Source organism: Microcaecilia unicolor, chromosome 2 (assembly GCF_901765095.1).
Source record: "Microcaecilia unicolor chromosome 2, aMicUni1.1, whole genome shotgun sequence".
Lineage (NCBI taxonomy): Eukaryota > Metazoa > Chordata > Amphibia > Gymnophiona > Siphonopidae > Microcaecilia > Microcaecilia unicolor.
This window is the reverse complement of record NC_044032.1, coordinates 63,838,655-63,856,951: the sequence shown is the minus strand read 5'-3', so window position 1 is coordinate 63,856,951 and position 18,297 is coordinate 63,838,655. Positions and strand designations below refer to the sequence as shown.

Sequence of the window (18,297 nt, the reverse complement as noted above, 5' to 3'; positions counted from 1 at the left end):
CATTGTCATGCTGGAAGACCCAGCCACGACCCATTTTTAAGGCCCTGGCGGAGGGAAGGAGGTTGTCATTCAGAATTGTACGGTACATGGCCCCATCCATTCTCCCATTGATGCGGTGAAGTAGTCCTGTGCCCTTAGCAGAGAAACACCCCCAAAACATAACATTTCCACCTCCATGCTTGACAGTGGGGACGGTGTTCTTTGGGTCATAGGCAGCATTTCTCTTCCTCCAAACACGGCGAGTTGAGTTCATGCCAAAGAGCTCAATTTTTGTCTCATCTGACCACATCACCTTCTCCCAATCACTCTCGGCATCATCCAGGTGTTCACTGGCAAACTTCAGACGGGCCGTCACATGTGCCTTCCAGAGCAGGGGGACCTTGCGGGCACTGCAGGATTGCAATCTGTTATGTCGTAATGTGTTACCAATGGTTTTCGTGGTGACAGTGGTCCCAGCTGCCTTGAGATCATTGACAAGTTCCCCCCTTGTAGTTGTAGGCTGATTTCTAACCTTCCTCATGATCAAGGATACCCCACGAGGTGAGATTTTGCGTGGAGCCCCAGATCTTTGTCGATTGACAGTCATTTTGTACTTCTTCCATTTTCTTACTATGGCACCAACAGTTGTCTCCTTCTCGCCCAGCGTCTTACTGATGGTTTTGTAGCCCATTCCAGCCTTGTGCAGGTGTATGATCTTGTCCCTGACATCCTTAGACAGCTCCTTGCTCTTGGCCATTTTGTAGAGGTTAGAGTCTGACTGATTCACTGAGTCTGTGGACAGGTGTCTTTCATACAGGTGACCATTGCCGACAGCTGTCTGTCATGCAGGTAACGAGTTGATTTGGAGCATCTACCTGGTCTGTAGGGGCCAGATCTCTTACTGGTTGGTGGGGGATCAAATACTTATTTCCCTCTGCAGAATGCAAATAAATTCATATACTTTCCACAATGTGATTTTCCGGATTTAATTTGTGATGTGCTATCTCTCACTGTTACCAATAACCTACCCTTCAATTATGGGCTGCTCATGTCTTTGTCAGTGGGCAAACTTACAAAATCAGCAAGGGATCAAATACTTATTTCCCCCACTGTAGTTGATAACGATAATATACCTGGGATTTCACTTCTCTATCATGAAGTAGGGAGTTTAGGGTGGTTTGTACCTCTATCACCTCCTGTCGGAGTCGAGAGCAAGGATTCGAGCCGTATTGCCTATTTAATCCCCGAAGTTGTTTCTCTAACCGTAAGATTTCCCGATCTCTTAAACGTTTGTATTGAGTAGTGTAGCTTATGATCTCTCCCTTTAAGACTACTTTTGCAGCTTCCCAAAAAGTAGTAAGTCCTGCAACTGACCCCTCATTTAAATGTTTATATTCAGCCCATTTCTCTTGTAGATGTTCTCTAAACCTCGCATCTCTTACCAAATAAGTCAGAAACGTCCAACCCCTTAGCCTCTCTTCTTCCTGTCCTCCACTCCAGGTCAAATGAACCGCCGCATGGTCCGAAATGACACATGGCCCTATGTCTGCTTCCCTGATTGCTGTGAAGAATGTGCGTGAGACTAGCAGATAATCTATCCTGGAGGAGGATCCATGTGCTCTCGACATGTGTATACTCCCTGGTCCCAGGGTGTAGCATCCTCCAAACATCAATAAGGTCTAGCGTTGTACAGAAGTCAGGTAGCCCCCTGGTGTTCGTTCTTTGCGGTGCTACCGGGGGGTGTGATCGATCTAACTGGGGATCCCAAGTCATATTGAAATCACCACCCAGCAACATGGGCACGGATTCCAATTGTGCGATTTTTGCTACTAATTTTTTATAAAATTTGAGGTCTAGGACATTTGGTGCATATATACTGCCCAACAGAATTTTTTGCCTATTAATTGTAAAGGGAGAAGATATATCGACCCTCTGGATCTTGTACGATCTTGTGTATCTGGCTTGCTATTCCTTTTCTAATAAGAAATGCCACCCCTCCTCTTCGCCCTACTGCTGCTGAGGCCACACATTCTCCAACCCACCATCTATTCAGTTTAGAATGCTCGATATCTGACAAGTTTGTTTCTTGCATAAACACTATATCAGCTCTGATACATTGGAGGTGTCTCAAGATTTTAGATCTTTTAATGGGTGAGGGAATGCCACCTACATTTCAGGTAACAACCTTAATTAGTGTTTCCTATCCAGCCCATCATGTCCAAGCTTGTGTGTTCTCAGTACCCGAGAGGAGCCAGCCCAACCTCCAGCCCCTCCCCTCATTTCTTATTGTCTGATCGAGAAATCTCTCTCTCCATTCATACAGCAATTGTACTTTCAAGTTTCCTAAGGTTCCCCTCCCTATGCCCTATCCCTGATCCCTCCCCGTCCCTATATACCCTGCTCCCCCCTTTCTGTACCCTTCTTATTCCTTACGGAATTAGGTCACTACCAACGCCTCTCCTCTCCTTAATATAATCCTTAATTTCTTAAACTCATCTTCCTCTGATATTCCTTATCATATTCTCTCTCTCTGGTCTTCTATCCACCCCCCCTTTTCGTCCTTTTGTTACTGCTGTACCCCTTTCCCTTACTACCCTTAATACCCTTTCCTTGTTCCCCCCAACACTATATATCTCTCTCCCAGCTTACAGTTTTATTTGTCCTCTCTCTATATTAGTTACTAGCCTTCCCTGATCTTTAGGCAAACAAAGCAGCGTAATATTAGTAGCATAAACATTTTTATATTTATACTCAGCAATCCGCTCTCATCCTCGGTAGTCTCTGCCGTCTTAACGGTTCAGTAGTTCATATCACCATAGCTTCCTTGAGTGGCTGCCAAGGTCCCGTTCCTCAACAAAGATCAGTCTGTCTCCCGTCTGCAGCCCAAATCATCAGCTGATAAAATCCACACATCAAGGCTCTATTGGCAATAGCTTCTAATCGGACTATGATTCCATATTGTTACAGTACGGCATCTGAGCTCTTTCCACAATCAGTCCTCTTTGGTTGCCCTTTGGCTCAGTCGATCCTACAATTTTTATTTGAGCAGATGCCTTTTTTTGCATAAATTTGAATTCTTTTTGCTTCCTGGTTTCGTGTTTCTCATGTCATGCATCATCCACTCATGTCCTATTTATCCAATGTCAGTAAACTCGCTCCTCTCGCGCAAGATCAAATTGGCGCTTCATTTTTCTCCCTCCCATCAGTTGTAAAATTCCTTCGCATCTTCCATTGTTGTAAATATCTTAGTGCCTGTTTGGTGATTTACTCTCAGTTTTGCTGGATATAATAACGCAAATTTGATTTTTCGCTGTACCAACTCGGAACACACCGAGGAGAATTTCTTCCTTTGTGCTGCTACAGCAGCTGAATAGTCCAGGAAGCATATAACTTTGCGATTACCGCTGTACAGCTCTTTTCCGCTTCTCAGCGCCTGCAAAATGGCTGTTTTGTGAGCAAAATTAAGTACGCGACATATTACCACCCTGGGCCTTCCTTCTGTCATCTGTTTGAGGCCCAACCGGTGTGCCCTTTCAATGCGCAACGGGCCTAGCTCAACCGGCAGCTGGAGTTCTTTGGTTAGCCATGTTTCAAGATACCGCGTCAGGTCCCGCTCCCCCTGATCTTCGGCGAGCCCCACAATTCGGATGTTGTTGCGCCTCCACCTGTTTTCGAGGTCTTCGATCTTGTCAGAGTAGATATCAATTATTTTTTTTAGCTGGCTTACTTCTGTTTCCATGCTGCCCACTCGATCCTCTGTATCGCTCGCCCGTTGTTGGTACTGTGCCATGTCCGTTTGTATCTGGTTAACGCTATTATGTAGTTGTTCCAACTTATTATCCAGCGTGCTCAACTTTTTTTCCAGTATGGCTTCTAGCGCCTGGGTGACCTCTCCAACTATTTCGGCGGCCCATGCGGATCCCACCGCCGATGATCCCGGGCTCACCGGAGCCGCCATTTTGTCTTCAGGCGGCCGAGTCTTATCTCTCTCTTTCCTAGTCACCTTGGCTGCCATATTCGCCGATATTTCTGGTGAGCTGATCTCCGATTATTGTTCTAGATGTGTCTTCCGTTTGTGGGAGGATATAGTGGGTTTAAAGACTATTTATTTTAAAGAATCTTGAGAAGGCAGGAGCTGCGCGATTAGCGTCCTCTCCTGCTCATCGCCTCACCTAGAGCTGCTTTTAAACTAGAAACTGGGGGGGGGGGGGGGGGGGGGGGGGGGGGAAGTTGCTCAAAAGCACATGGTTCGGAATAAGGTATCTTTCAAAGATATCACCAAAACAGGGAAGATAGGGTATCCCGATAGTGAGGTTGTAAAAGAGACCATAGTAGATCAGGTGTCCTTAAATAAAAATAAAAATCAGATAAAAGGTAAAATTATGTATAATCATACCTGATAATTTTCTTTCCATTAATCATAGCTGATCAATCCATAGACTGGTGGGTTGTGTCCATCTACCAGCAGGTGGAGATAGAGAGCAAACCTTTGCCTCCCTATATGTGGTCATGTGCTGCCGGAAACTCCTCAGTATGTCGATATCAAAGCTCCATCCGCAGGACTCAGCACTTAGAGAATTACACCCACGAAGGGACACTCTGCCCAGCTCACCCACCGCCGAAACGGGGGAGGGGAATTAACCCAGCTCATCCCCACACAAGTGGGGGAGGGGAATCCGTCCAGCTCATCCCCGCGGAGCGGGGGAGGGACACCACACCCGCCGATGCGGGGGGGATCTGGCTTATCCTGCAACCGCAACCGCGGGAGGAGCTGACTGACCCTAACACCGCCGAAGCGGGAGGGGTACAAAGCTGCCCTACAGCCGCACGAAGCGGGAGGGAGTGCCGGCAGAATTTATGTCTCAATCCAGCCCGTAAAACAGAGGGGAGAGGAATGCAGCAGCTCACTCTAACACAACTCGTCTCAACTCTTGAAGAATCCAAGTGAAAGAAGAACTTGAACACGAAGTCCTCCTGAAGTAACTGAAGGCTAAACTTGAACCTAAAATTCAACCAGAATATAAACAGTACAGATATCTGGGAGGGGCTATGGATTGATCAGCTAAGATTAATGGAAAGAAAATTATCAGGTATGATTATACATAATTTTACCTTCCATATCATCAAGCTGATCAATCCATAGACTGGTGGGATGTACCGAAGCAGTACTCACCCAGGGCGGGACATAGAAATCCCTGACCTCAACACTGAAGCTCCAAACCGGGCCTCCGCCCGTGCAGCCACAGTCAAACGGTAATGCTTGGAGAATGTATGAGCCGAAGCCCACGTTGCCGCCTTGCATATCTCTTCCAAGGAGACGGATCCGGCCTCTGCCATCGAGGCCGCCTGAGCTCTCGTGGAGTGAGCCTTCAGCTGGATAGGCGGCACCTTCCCCGCGGCCACATAAGCCGCTGCAATGGCTTCCTTGACCCATCTTGCCACTGTAGGCTTAGCAGCCTGCAGACCCTTACGAGGACCTGCAAACAGGACAAACAGATGAACCGATTTCCGGAAATCATTGGTCACTTCCAAGTATCTGATGATGACTCGTCTCACATCCAGATATTCAAGAGCGGAGTACTCCTCTGGGTAGTCCTCCCTACGAAAGGAAGGGAGACAGAGCTGCTGATTCACATGGAAGCGAGAACCAATCTTGGGCAGGAAGGCAGGCACTGTGCGAATAGTCACTCCTGCCTCAGTGAACTGCAGAAAAGGCTCTCGACATGAGAGCGCCTGGAGCTCGGAAACTCTTCTGGCTGAAGTGATAGCCACCAAAAAGACTGCTTTCAACGTCAGGTCTTTCAGAGATGCCCTCGACAAGGGTTCCAAAGGCGGCTTCTGCAATGCTCTTAGCACCAGGTTGAGATTCCACGCAGGCACCACTGAGTGCAGAGGAGGGCGCAGGTGATTAACTCCCTTGAGAAAGCGCACCACATCTGGCTGCGAAGCCAGGGAAGCACCCTTCAGGCGGTCCCTGAAGCAAGCCAGAGCCGCTACCTGGACTTTAAGGGAACTGAGCGACAGGCCTTTCTCCAGACCTTCTTGCAGGAACGCCAACACTGAAGAAATTGGAGCAGTGAAGGGAGAAAGTGAGCCTGCTTCACACCACGCTGCAAAGATACGCCAAACCCTGGCGTAAGCAGTAGAAGTAGAGCGCTTCCTCGCTCTCAGCATAGTGGCGATGACCTTGTCTGAGAAGCCCTTCTTCCTCAGACGCTGCCGCTCAATAGCCAGGCCGTAAGACCAAAGGGAGAGGGATCCTCCATCACCACGGGACCCTGATGCAACAGGCCCTGCTCCACTGACAGCCGCAGAGGATCGTCGACTGAGAGCCTGAACAAGTCCGCATACCAGGGACGTCTGGGCCAATCCGGACCCACCAGGATTACCCTGCCGGGATGCTTTGCTACCCGGTCTAGCACCCTGCCCAACATGGGCCAGGGCGGGAACACATAGAGGAGCTCTTGTGTCGGCCACTGTTGGAGAAGAGCATCTACTCCCAGGGATCGAGGGTCCCGTCCTCTGCTGAAAAAGCGCGGCACTTGGCCATTGGCCGATGACGCCATCAGATCTAGGCTCGGCTGGCCCCAGCGCTTCGTGATGTCCAAGAACGCCTGAGCAGATAGTTGCCACTCTCCGGGCTCCAAGGTATGGCGACTGAGAAAGTCCGCCTTGACATTCATGACTCCGGCAATGTGGGCCGCTGCAAGCTGCTCCAGGTTCGCTTCCGCCCACTGGCAAAGACTCATAGCCTCCTGGCTAGAGGGGCGCTCTTGGTACCTCCCTGGCGGTTGATATAGGCCACAGCCGTGGCATGTCCGACAGGACCCGTACAGGCTTCAACACCAGTACCGGGATGAACTCCAATAACACCAACCGAATGGCTCTGAGTTCCAGGAGGTTGATAGACCACTTGCCTCTGCAGGAGACTAGAGCCCCTGCGCTGTCCTTCCCAAGCAGTGGGCTCCCCAGCCCATCAAAGAGGCGTCTGTCGTGACGACAATCCACTCCGGGGTCACCAGAGGCAATCCTGCAGACAACTTGTCTGTCTGCGTCCACCAGCTCAGCGCCTTGCGCACTGCTGGGTCCACGGGAAGGCGCACAGCATAATCCTCCGACATCGGAGTCCAGCGCAGCAGCAGAGATAGCTGTAGTGGTCTCATATGAGCCCTGGCCCAGGGCACTACTTCCATCGTGGCCGTCATAGAGCCCAACAGCTGCACGTAGTCCCAAGCCCGAATAGGAGAGGCTACTAGGAACTAGTCCACCTGAGCCTGAAGCTTGACAATCCGATTGTCTGGCAGGAACACTCTGCCCACTTGGGTGTCGAATCGAACTCCCAGATACACCAGGGACTGAGTCGGGCGCAGCTGGCTCTTCTTCCAGTTGATGATCCATCCCAGGGAGCTCAAAAGAGCAACTACCCGGTCCATAGCTTTGCCGCACTCTGCATAAGAGGGGGCTCGGATCAACCAGTCGTCCAGATAAGGATGGACTTGTACTCCTTCCTTTAGCAGGAAGGCCGCTATGACCCCCATTACTTTGGAAAAGGTCCGCGGAGCAGTAGCCAACCCGAAAGGGAGGGCTCTGAACTGGAAGTGTCGTCTCAGGACTGTAAAACGCAGAAAGCGTTGGAGAGGAGGCCAGATGGGAATATGCAGGTACGCTTCCTTGATGTCCAAGGAAGCCAAGAACTCTCCTGCCTTCACTGCCGCTATAACAGAGCGGAGAGTCTCCATGCGAAAGTGCCGAACTTTCCAGGCCCGATTGACCCCTTTGAGGTCGAGGATAGGCCGGACAGAACCTCCTTTCTTTGGAACCACAAAGTAAATGGAGTAACGTCCCTTGCCAATCTGATTTTTTGGCACCGGAACGACCGCACCCAGGCGGATCAGGTTGTCCAAGGTCTGCTGCACTACCACAGCTTGACCGGAGACTTGCAGGGAGAGAGTACAAACCCGTCTCTTAAGGGTTGGAAGAACTCTAGCTTGTAGCCGTCTCTGATGACTTCCAGCACCCACGCGTCTGAAGTTATAGTGGTCCACTCGCCCAGAAACGAGGACAGCCGTCCTCCAATCTGCACTGGGGCGTGGACCAAGGCCCCGTCATTGGGTACGAGACCCTGGGGGAGGACCGGAGGGAGCACCTCCGGGACGGCGGTCTCTGCGAAAGGAATGCTGCTTGGGGAGAAATTCCTCTTGAAGGAAGAGGGGGCAGAGGAACCCGACTTGCCCGGGCGGTACCGATGGGCTTCCTGCAACCGTCCTCTGGAGGTATCGGAACGAGTACTAACCCGAGCCCTGACCTCTGGTAATTTCTTGCCCTTAGACGTGCCGAGATCGGTCACGATTTTGTCCAGCTCGACCCCAAAGAGCAGCTTGCCTTTAAAAGGCAATCTAGCCAGGCGGGATTTAGAGGCGTGGTCAGCAGACCAATGTTTCAGCCAAAGCCACCGCCGCGCAGAGACTGTCTGAGCCATGCCTTTAGCTGAGGCTCTCCAGACATCATACAGCAAGTCTGCCAAATAGGCTAAGCCCGATTCCAGGGCCGGCCAATCAGCCCTCAAGGAATGATCCGAGGGGGAAGCCCGCTGCACCATAGTCCGGCACGCCCTGGCCACATAGGAGCCGCAAACTGAGGCCTGCAAACTTAAAGCAGCTGCCTCAAAGGACGACCTTAAGGCCGCCTCCAATCTTCTGTCTTGGGCGTCCTTTAGGGCCGTGCCACCTTCCACCGGCAACGCCGTTTTCTTAGTCACCGCAGTGATTAAAGAATCCACGGTAGGCCACAGATAGGCCTCACGTTCACTCACAGCCAAAGGATAGAGGCGGGACATGGCCCAGCCACTTTAAGGCTCGTTTCCGGGACATCCCATTGAGCCGCAATTAAGGTGTGCATGGCATCATGCACGTGGAAGGTTCTAGGCGGGCGCTTCGTCCCCAGCATAATGGCAGAGCCAACAGGGGCTGAGGGAGAGACGTCCTCCGGAGAGGAAATCTTCAAAGTGTCCATGGCCTGTAACAACAGGTTGGGCAAATCCTCTGGGCTAAAAAGCCGCGCTGCAGAGGGGTCATCCGCTCCATCCGAGCGGGGATCTATCTCCTCCAAGGAATCCGCAAAGGATCGTTGGGAGACCTCAGACACGCTGCCCTCATCTACATCGGAGGAGACAAAAGTCCTCCAAGGCCTGGAAATCAACCCGAGGGCGTTTACCTCTGGGAACCTCAACCTCTTTATCAGAAGAGGGAGCAGGGGCAGCGTTTTGCATGAGGAAAGCCTGATGCAGCAGCAAAACAAACTCGGGGGAGAAACCCCCCAGACTGTGCACTTCCGCAGCCTGGGCAACAGCCCTAGACGCACTCTCAACCGGCGCTCGCAATAGCGGGGGAGAGACATGCTGCGCATCCAAAATGGCGTCCGGCGCGAAACTCCGTGAAGGAGCCGCGCGGGAAGAACGGCGCTTAACTTTAGCCGCTTTTGTGCCGTCGCCCAAATTAAGGGCGTTCATGGCATTAATGTCTCCAACCTCAAGGGCGGCCCCGAAGAAGCCGTCCGAGCCGCGTGGCCGGCCAAGATGGCGGAGGCGAGGAGCGGGGGATGGGCGTTTATGGCGGGAAAAAACCGCCACGCCGGAGGAACGACCGGGACGTTCATCGGTCACTAAACTATCACCCATCAAGGGCGAATCAGGTTGTAAAACCCCCGCATCCCCTCTAGAAGCGCTCCAGCGATCCGGGGAGCGACCCTTTGCGCCCTCGCCCTCCGACGCCATTGCCACGAGGAGAAGAATCGGGGAACCCCCTGCCCGCTATAAAAAGGTAAAATTACCTGCTTGCCGCTCCGAGCTGTAACGAACTGGTGTCCCAGTGAGTAGCTGCAATGAACGTTTAAAGAAACGTCGAATTAAACGCCTTTAAAGACGTTTAAAATTTTTTTTTTTTTTTTTTTTTAAACGGAGCCAGCGGGAGGGGGGAGAAAAGGAGGGACCTGGCACCACCAGGTTTGCACTTGCTCAAAAGAGCCCTCAACCCCAGGCCTCAACAAACCTAAGGATTAGGCTTGGAGGCCTAGCCAGAGCTGCTGCTGTGTGTGACCACCACCTGCTGAGATAGAGAACATACTGGGGAGTTTCCGGCAGCACATGACCACATATAGGGAGGCAAAAGTTTGCTCTCTATCTCCACCTGCTGGTAGATGGACACAACCCACCAGTCTATGGATTGATCAGCTTGATGATATGGAAGATGCAAATTAATATTGTCAAGCACTGAGAATGATGTAATTAGGAACAACAGACAGTTTGAAATGTCTATATGCGAATGCCAGAAGCCTAAGAAATAAGATGGGAGAGTTAGAATATATTGCACTAAATGAAAAATTAGATATAATAGGCATCTCTGAGACCTGGTGGAAGGAGGATAACCAGTGGGACACTGTCATACTTATGTACAAATTATGTTGTAGTGATTGGGTGGATTAAATTGCTGGAGGGGTAGCATTGTATGTTAAGGAGGGCCTTGATTCAAATAGATTAAAAATTTTGGAAGAAACAAAACACATCTTGGAATCCCTATGGATTGAAATTCCATGTGTAAAGGGGAAAAGGATAGTGATAGCAGTGCACTACCGTCTGCCTGGAGAGAATGAACAGACGGATGTAGAAATGTTATCGGAAATTATAGAGGATAACAAACTGGAGAACACAATAATAATGGGTGATTTCAATTACCCCAATATTGATTCGGTAAATGTAATATTCAGGGCATGCTAGGGAGGTAAACTTCCTTGACGAAATCAAGGCCTGCTTCATGGAGCAGCTGGTACAGGAGCTGACAAGAGAAGGAAAAATTCTAGACCAAGTCCTTAGTGGAGTGCACGATCTGGTGCAAGAGGTAATGGTGATGGGGCCGCTTGATAACAACGATCATAAAATGATCAGATTTGATATTAGCTTTGGAGTAAGTATACACAGGAAATCCAATACATTAGCGATTAACTTTCAAAAAGGAGACTATGGTAAAATGAGACGAACGGTGAAAAAAAACCTTTTAGAGGAGCGGCTGTGACGGTCAAAATTTTACATCAGGCGTGGATGCTGTTCAAAAATACCATCCTGGAAGCCCAGGCCAAATATATTCCATGTATTAAAAAAGGAGGAAGGAAGACCAAATGACAGCCGGTATGGTTAAAAAGTGATGTGAAGGAAGCTATTAGAGCTAAAAGAAAATCTTTCAGAAAACGGAAGGAACCGACTGAAAATAATAAGAAACAGCATAAAAAGTCCAATGCAAAGTGCTGATAAGGAAGGCTAAGAGGGACTTTGAAAAAAAAGATTGTATTGGAGGCAAAAACACATAAAAAAAAGATTGCGTTGGAGGCAAAAACACATAGTAAAAATTTTTTTTAGGTATATTAAATTCAGGAAGCCGGCAAAAGAATCAGTTGGACCTCTAGATGACCGAGGGATAAAAGGGGCACTCCAGGAAGACAAAGCCACAGTGGAGAGATTAACGAATTCTTTGCTTTGGTCTTCACCAAGCAAGATTTGGAAGACATACTGGTGCCAGAAATGGTATTCAAAACTGATAAGTCACAGAAACTGAATGAAATAAACCTGGAAGATGTAATTGCACAATTTGACAAACTGAAGAATAGCAAATCGTCTGGACCGGATGGCATTCATCCCAGAGTACTGATAAAATTGAAAAATGAACTTGCAGAACTATTGTTAGTAATATGTAATTTATCTTGAAAATCAAACATGGTATCAGAAGACTGAAGGGTGGCCAACGTAACGCCAATTTTTTAAAGGTTCCAGAGGTGATCTGGGAAATTATAGACTGGTGAGCCTGATTTCAGTGCCGGGCAAAATGGTAGAGACAATTATAAAGAACAAAATTGTAGAGCATATTCAAAAGCATGGATTAATGAGAAAGCCAAGATGGATTTAGTGAAGGGATAATCTTGACTCACCAATCTATTACATTACTTTGAAGGGGTGAATAAACATGTGGATAAAGGTGAGTTGGTCGATACTGTGTACCTGGATTTTCAAAAGGCATTTGACAAAGTACCTCATGAAAGACTCCAGAGGAAATTGAAAAGTTATGGGACAGGAGGTAGTGTTTTACTGTGGATTAAAGAAAACAGAGAGTAGGGTTAAATGGTCAATATTCTCAATAGATAAGGGTAGACAGTGGGTTTCCCAGGGTTCTGTGATGAGACTGCTGCTTTTTAACATATTTATAAATGATCTAGAGATGGGAATAACTAGTGAAGTAATTAAATCTGCTGATGACACAAAGTTATTCAAAGTTGTTAAAATTGCAAAAGGATTGTGAAAACTTACAAAAGGAACTTACGAGACTGGGAGGCTGGGCATCCAAATGGCAGATGACGTTTTAAGTGAGCAAGTGCAAAGTGATGCATGTGGGAGCGAGGAACCCAAACTATAGCTACATAATGCAAGGTTCCACATTAGGAGTCACCGACCAGGAAAAATATCTAGGCGTCATCGTTGATGATAATTTGAAACCCTCCGCTCAGTGTGCAGCAGCGGCTAAGAAAGCAAATAGAATGTTAGGTATTATTAGGAAAGGAATGGAGACCAAAAATGAGGATGTTATAATTCCTTTGTTATCTCTCTATGGCACCTTGAATATTGTGTGCGTACTTTCAAAGCACTTAGCCTTACAAAGTTCCATAGATTACTATGGAACTTTGTAAGTCTAAGTGCTTTGAAATGAGCCCCGTAGACCATTATTAAAATGGGGGAAATCCACTGCTTATTTCTAGGATGGTGAAGGTGTATGTCACATGGCAAAAGCAGGAAGCTAAGCAGGTGCAACCCTGGTCAGGAACTGGATGGGCAAAGTAGGGGACCAAAATCAGTGGTGTAACCTTGGGCGGGCACTGTTTTTGGTGATCTGATCAAGTTTCTACAAGTGAAGCGCGAGGGCTACAACAATCGCTGGATTGAAAGCAACAAAGCAACCCGCAGCTTCTAAAGAAAATGAGATAAGTCAAAATATATACTTATCTTTTCCATATTGCTTCGTTTGACTACAACAGCATAAAAAGTTTTTTTAAAGTAAAGACTCTAAACCCCATGTATGCACTGGAGAAAAAATCACACTAAAAAAAGAGTGACGATCACAATAAGACATTAAAGCACATTCACTTAGAACGCAATTCCCGTGCATCACAGGTGGTTGGGGGCAGTCTATGATTACATTTTGTCACAGCTACACGGGCTCAACAAAAGCCAGACACATACAAGTGTCCATGTGACTGTATGAGACACTCCTTATATCTATACACATATTGGTATTTCCAATATATCTCTGTTGTGTCGAGTAGCTCTCCTTTTTCAATTTGTGTATTTCTAGGATAAGCAGCATAAAATGTATTATACTGTTTTGGGATCTTGCCAGGTACTTATAACCTGGATTGTCCACTGTTGGAAACAGGATGCTGGGCTTGATGGACCTTCAGTCTGTCCCAGTATGGCAATACTTATGTACTTATGTGGAGGGCAATTCTATATAAGGCATGTGCAACTGATGTGCATGTATGCAGAATTGGTGCCACTTATGAGTGTAAGCTCAGTCTCATGTAACATAGTGCGGAATTGAAAAGTTTCAGGTTTATTCAACTTTGATATAACACAGGATGGGCCCTTCAAGGCAGTTTAGAATAAAATATAAAAACCACAGAAAGGAAACAAACTACAAAAATTCATAGGACAGGGAAGGAAAAATGGAGAGAAGAAAAAGGAGGGGAAGAGATGGAGTTTATAGAGCTCATCCGGCTGCTGCGTCACCCAGTCGTGTCCAAAGCAGGCAGTGGAGCCAAGGTTAGTAGGTCAGTAACCAAACGAGTGTAAAATAAAAAAGGGGGAGGTGTACATGTGGGAGGAGCATGACCAGTCTGAGGGGATATCACCCATCAATACACGCAGCTTATAGATTATTATTAGATGTACATGTTGATAGATGATCTAGGCACATCTTCCTATGCCTGTCATTGACTTAGCATAAGCAGGTGCACCTTCTTTTGGGAACACCAATGCGGGTCTGCACTAGTATTCTGTAAAGGCAGGAGGCCAATTGAACAGAGTTTAATGGACACACGATCAATAAGTATAATTTGTTTGTTGGTAGTGCCTGATTTTGTGTATGCATTCCCCTACTTAGTTCATCTTAGAAATACAAATACCTCACTTCACAGCACGTGTAAATAAACATTTCTTGTTGTCAAACCTCTCGTTCAAGAGCCATCTGGGCTGGCTTAACTATTAGGCAAACTAAGTTGGCGCCTAGGTTGGTGAGAGCTTCTGTTGGACAGCAAGGAGCAGCCGTGGGCTAGGCAATCCAATAGGGCCTGATAGCCCCACTAATTCTAAAAGTCATCAGCATGTAAGTTTACTGGAGGCAGGGCTAGAAATATTTAATAGGAAATATACTAGACTAACTTTTGGAAACTGCCCTCATTTTGTTTGTGTGTGTGTGTATAGATAGATACACCAAACTTCGATACAAAAATAAAATAAGATGTCCGCTGATGCATTTTTATAGGATCACTCTGAGATGTATATAGGTTGGGCTGATCACGATTATTATCGGGGGGGGGGGGGGGGGGGGTTGGAACACATAAGTACATAAGTACATACGTAGTGCCATACTGGGAAAGACCAAAGGTCCATCTAGCCCAGCATCCTGTCACCGACAGTGGCCAATCCAGGTCAAGGGCACCTGGCACGCTCCCCAAACGTAAAAACATTCCAGACCAGTTATACCTAAAAATGAGGAACTTTTCCAGTCCATTTAATAGCGGTCTATGGACTTGTCCTTTAGGACTCTATCTAACCCCTTTTTAAACTCCGTCAAGCTAACCGCCCGTACCACGTTCTCCGGCAATGAATTCCAGAGTCTAATTACACGTTGGGTGAAGAAAAATTTTCTCCGATTCGTTTTAAATTTACCACACTGTAGCTTCAACTCATGCCCTCTAGTCCTAGTATTTTTGGATAGCGTGAACAGTCGCTTCACATCCACCCGATCCATTCCACTCATTATTTATACACTTCTATCATATCTCCCCTCAGCCGTCTCTTCTCCAAGCTGAAAAGCCCTAGCCTTCTCAGCCTCTCTTCATAGGAAAGTCGTACCATCCCACTATCATTTTTCGTTGCCCTTCGCTGTACCTTTTCCAATTCTACTATATCTTTTTTGAGATACGGAGACCAGTACTGAACACAATACTCCAGGTGCGGTCGCACCATGGAGCGATACAACGGCATTATAACATCCGCACACCTGGACTCCATACCCTTCCTAATAACACCCAACATTCTATTCGCTTTCCTAGCCGCAGCAGCACACTGAGCAGAAGGTTTCAGCGTATCATCGACGACGACACCCAGATCCCTTTCTTGATCCGTAACTCCTACCCGGAACCTTGCAAGACGTAGCTATAATTCGGGTTCCTCTTACCCACATGCATCACTTTGCACTTGTCAACATTGAACTTCATCTGCCACTTGCACGCCCATTCTCCCAGTCTCGCAAGGTCCTCCTGTAATCGTTCACATTCCTCCTGCGACTTGACGACCCTGAATAATTTTGTGGTCATCGGCGAATTTAATTACCTCACTAGTTATTCCCATCTCTAGGTCATTTATAAATACATTAAAAAGCAACGGACCCAGCACAGACCCCTGCGGGACCCCACTAACTACCCTCCTCCACTGAGAATACTGGCCACGCAATCCTACTCTCTGCTTCCTATCTTTCAACCAGTTCTTAATCCATAATAATACCCTACCTCCGATTCCATGACTCTGCAATTTCTTCAGGAGTCTTTCGTGCGGCACTTTGTCAAACGCCTTCTGAAAACACGAAAGTTTTATAGGGAGGAGGGAAGACTAAGTTTCGCCTAGGATGCTTAATACTCTTGCACCAGTCCTGCAAAGCATGCAATACACAGAACCACTTATACTTAGAGGCATGTTTTCAAAGCACTTAGCCTTCCAAAATTCCATAGAAACCTATGGAACTTTGGAAGGCTAAGTGCTTTGAAAATATGCCTCATAGTTTCCCTGACCAGGGGCGCCCCACGAACAAAGCAGCTAGCTGATGTGTGCTGAGAGGAGTAACCCTTAACCCCCGCTCCCCAAATAGACCAATTTTGTGCTGTGACTTTCTGAGCGGTTTTAACAGAAAAAGATTTGATCTATGTAGAACTGTTACCGATAGTACAAAAATACTGTTTTTCTTATCTAAGCGCGGAAGCCCGTTCATCCATCCTCATCTGAGCAACAAACCTGCCGTTTGTTCATCCGCCGTAAATCTCCGAACAAGTCCATCGTCGCTGCAAAAATCCACTGCAGCCCGCAGCGGGCCTTAGCACCATCTAACCAGGAACAGCTCAATCTCTCTACCCCACGCTCACTTGCGCCGGTGCTGGGCGATTCAGCGAACACGTCATCCGCACGCAGACGTCAAACGTTTTCAGAGAGTGTCACGTCATCGTCACTGCATGATTGGCCCAAGGAATTTATCGTATTCGTAACCGCCTTGGATTGGGCCACGGCGGTCTGTTGGATTTCAGATAACTTTATTTGCATTGTCCACGTGTAATGTAACCTTACCCAAGTAAAGTATTTAAAAAAATTAATAGTAAGATAAAGCTACAGGCTGCACAAAGTACCGTGACGGCATTCCAGCAGTGGCAGGTACTAGAGGACTGAAACTGATTCACATTGTTTTGGTGTTGCATTCTACAGCTCCAGATTCCAGAACAGTTTCAATCATTTTCAAGTCCTTGTTTAAGGGCCGTGTGGGACTGGATTGAAGTTCAGTTGGTGCGTGGATTTGAAGATACGCCTACTACCTAGTGGACCTATGCGTTTCATAGTGATTGGAGATGGCCAGTGAAGGGGCGGTGACAAGGGAGGGGAGCAGAGGGGAAATTGTTCAGGCTCGATTTGCTCTAGTTTCTCTCTGCCGAGCAGCAGATTTAACTGTATTGAATAGTAAGCACTAGCGCATGTCAGGGCAGGGCTAAATCCCGGTAGGCCGCAGGGTACTCTTCTCTGGGCACTCTCAAGTCCACGGGGATACAAAAACAAACAGCAGCCATTAGATTAAACTGTAAACTAGTCTCAACAATAACTTGAAAACAGTTCAAAATGCAAATTGATATGTACAGTCAGGGCATATATCAGTTTCAGATCAGCTTCAGACACAGTCTCCTTTCATTTCCAAACTTAAAACACAGATATACCAAGTCACATGCATTTGGTGTGTGATACATATACATCTGAGCCCCCAATTCCAGCTCACACACATAGGTGTGTTAATCTTACGCATTGACAACCTCTCCTTTTCCTGCCCCTACTCTTGTAGCCTGGCCCAGCATCTATCACATTCCCGTCTGAGGCTCCCCTGGTCTGCCGAACTTGCTTTAGACCACCACAAGTAGCACTGATCAGACGCACGTGGGGCCTTTCTTTTGCCGCTTCTGCTTCCAGAAACCGGAAGTAGCATCAGAGGAGGCGGGAGCGGCAGAAGAAAGGCCTCTCTGCGTTGCCCGGAAACAGCGTCTGTTAGTGCTACTGGCAGCCGTCTCAAGAAAGTGCGGCAGCAGACCACAGGAGCATCAGCTAGGAAAGTCAGATGCTGGGGGAGTAGGGGGTGAAAAGGGAGAGAGTGTCGGGGAGGTGGAAAGGATGCCAGGATGGTGATGGGGAGGGAGAGGGGAACAGAAGAAGAGATTCCAGGAGTGGAATCCTTCCTGGAAGCCAGCAAGATTCTGGAGACACTCTAAGGCAGTTGCAAGGAAGTAAATTCTATGCTCCCAACATCCAGGCCATGAAGGGCATGGTCTGGAGGTTGAGATGTAGAAGAGACCCCTTGTTCTGAGTGATGAGGGTCAGAAAACAGTTCAATCTCCACAGCTCTTCAGAGGATAACTCCAGAAGAAATGGGAACCAGATTTGCCTCAACCGATACATGCAGTGAGGATCATGGTTCCTCGATCTTGTTTGAGCTTCAGCAAGGTCTTCCCCACCAGAGGTATGGAAGGATATGCACAGTGCTTTTTTTGTGCTGGTACGCACCGGTATGGCCTAGCGGCACCTTTTTTTTCCCAGGGCCAGCTCACTTGCCCGCCCTTAGCTCCCCGACAGCCCTGCTTTCTGTTCCTGCCGCCCCGCGTTTAAATCTTGTATTTTTTTTTACCTGAAGTCTGTCAGGCTTTCAAAAGCAGGAACTAGGTTTGTGAGCCCTTGGGCGCAGTGGCAGGCAAAACCACCCC

General features: G+C 47.8%; 1 protein-coding gene across 1 annotated transcript in view; it reads right to left on the bottom strand.

Annotated features, from left to right (window-relative positions):
• SEC11C (SEC11 homolog C, signal peptidase complex subunit) overlaps nt 1-16,472 on the bottom strand; it is a 70,846-nt gene extending 54,374 nt beyond the window's left edge. Inside the window, exon 1 of the mRNA XM_030192995.1 lies at nt 16,304-16,472. Within this exon, the coding sequence (XP_030048855.1) occupies nt 16,304-16,345 (42 nt within the window). The 5' untranslated portion in view covers nt 16,346-16,472. The remainder of the gene's footprint in view (nt 1-16,303) is intronic.
• Nucleotides 16,473-18,297: the final 1,825 nt, after the last annotated feature.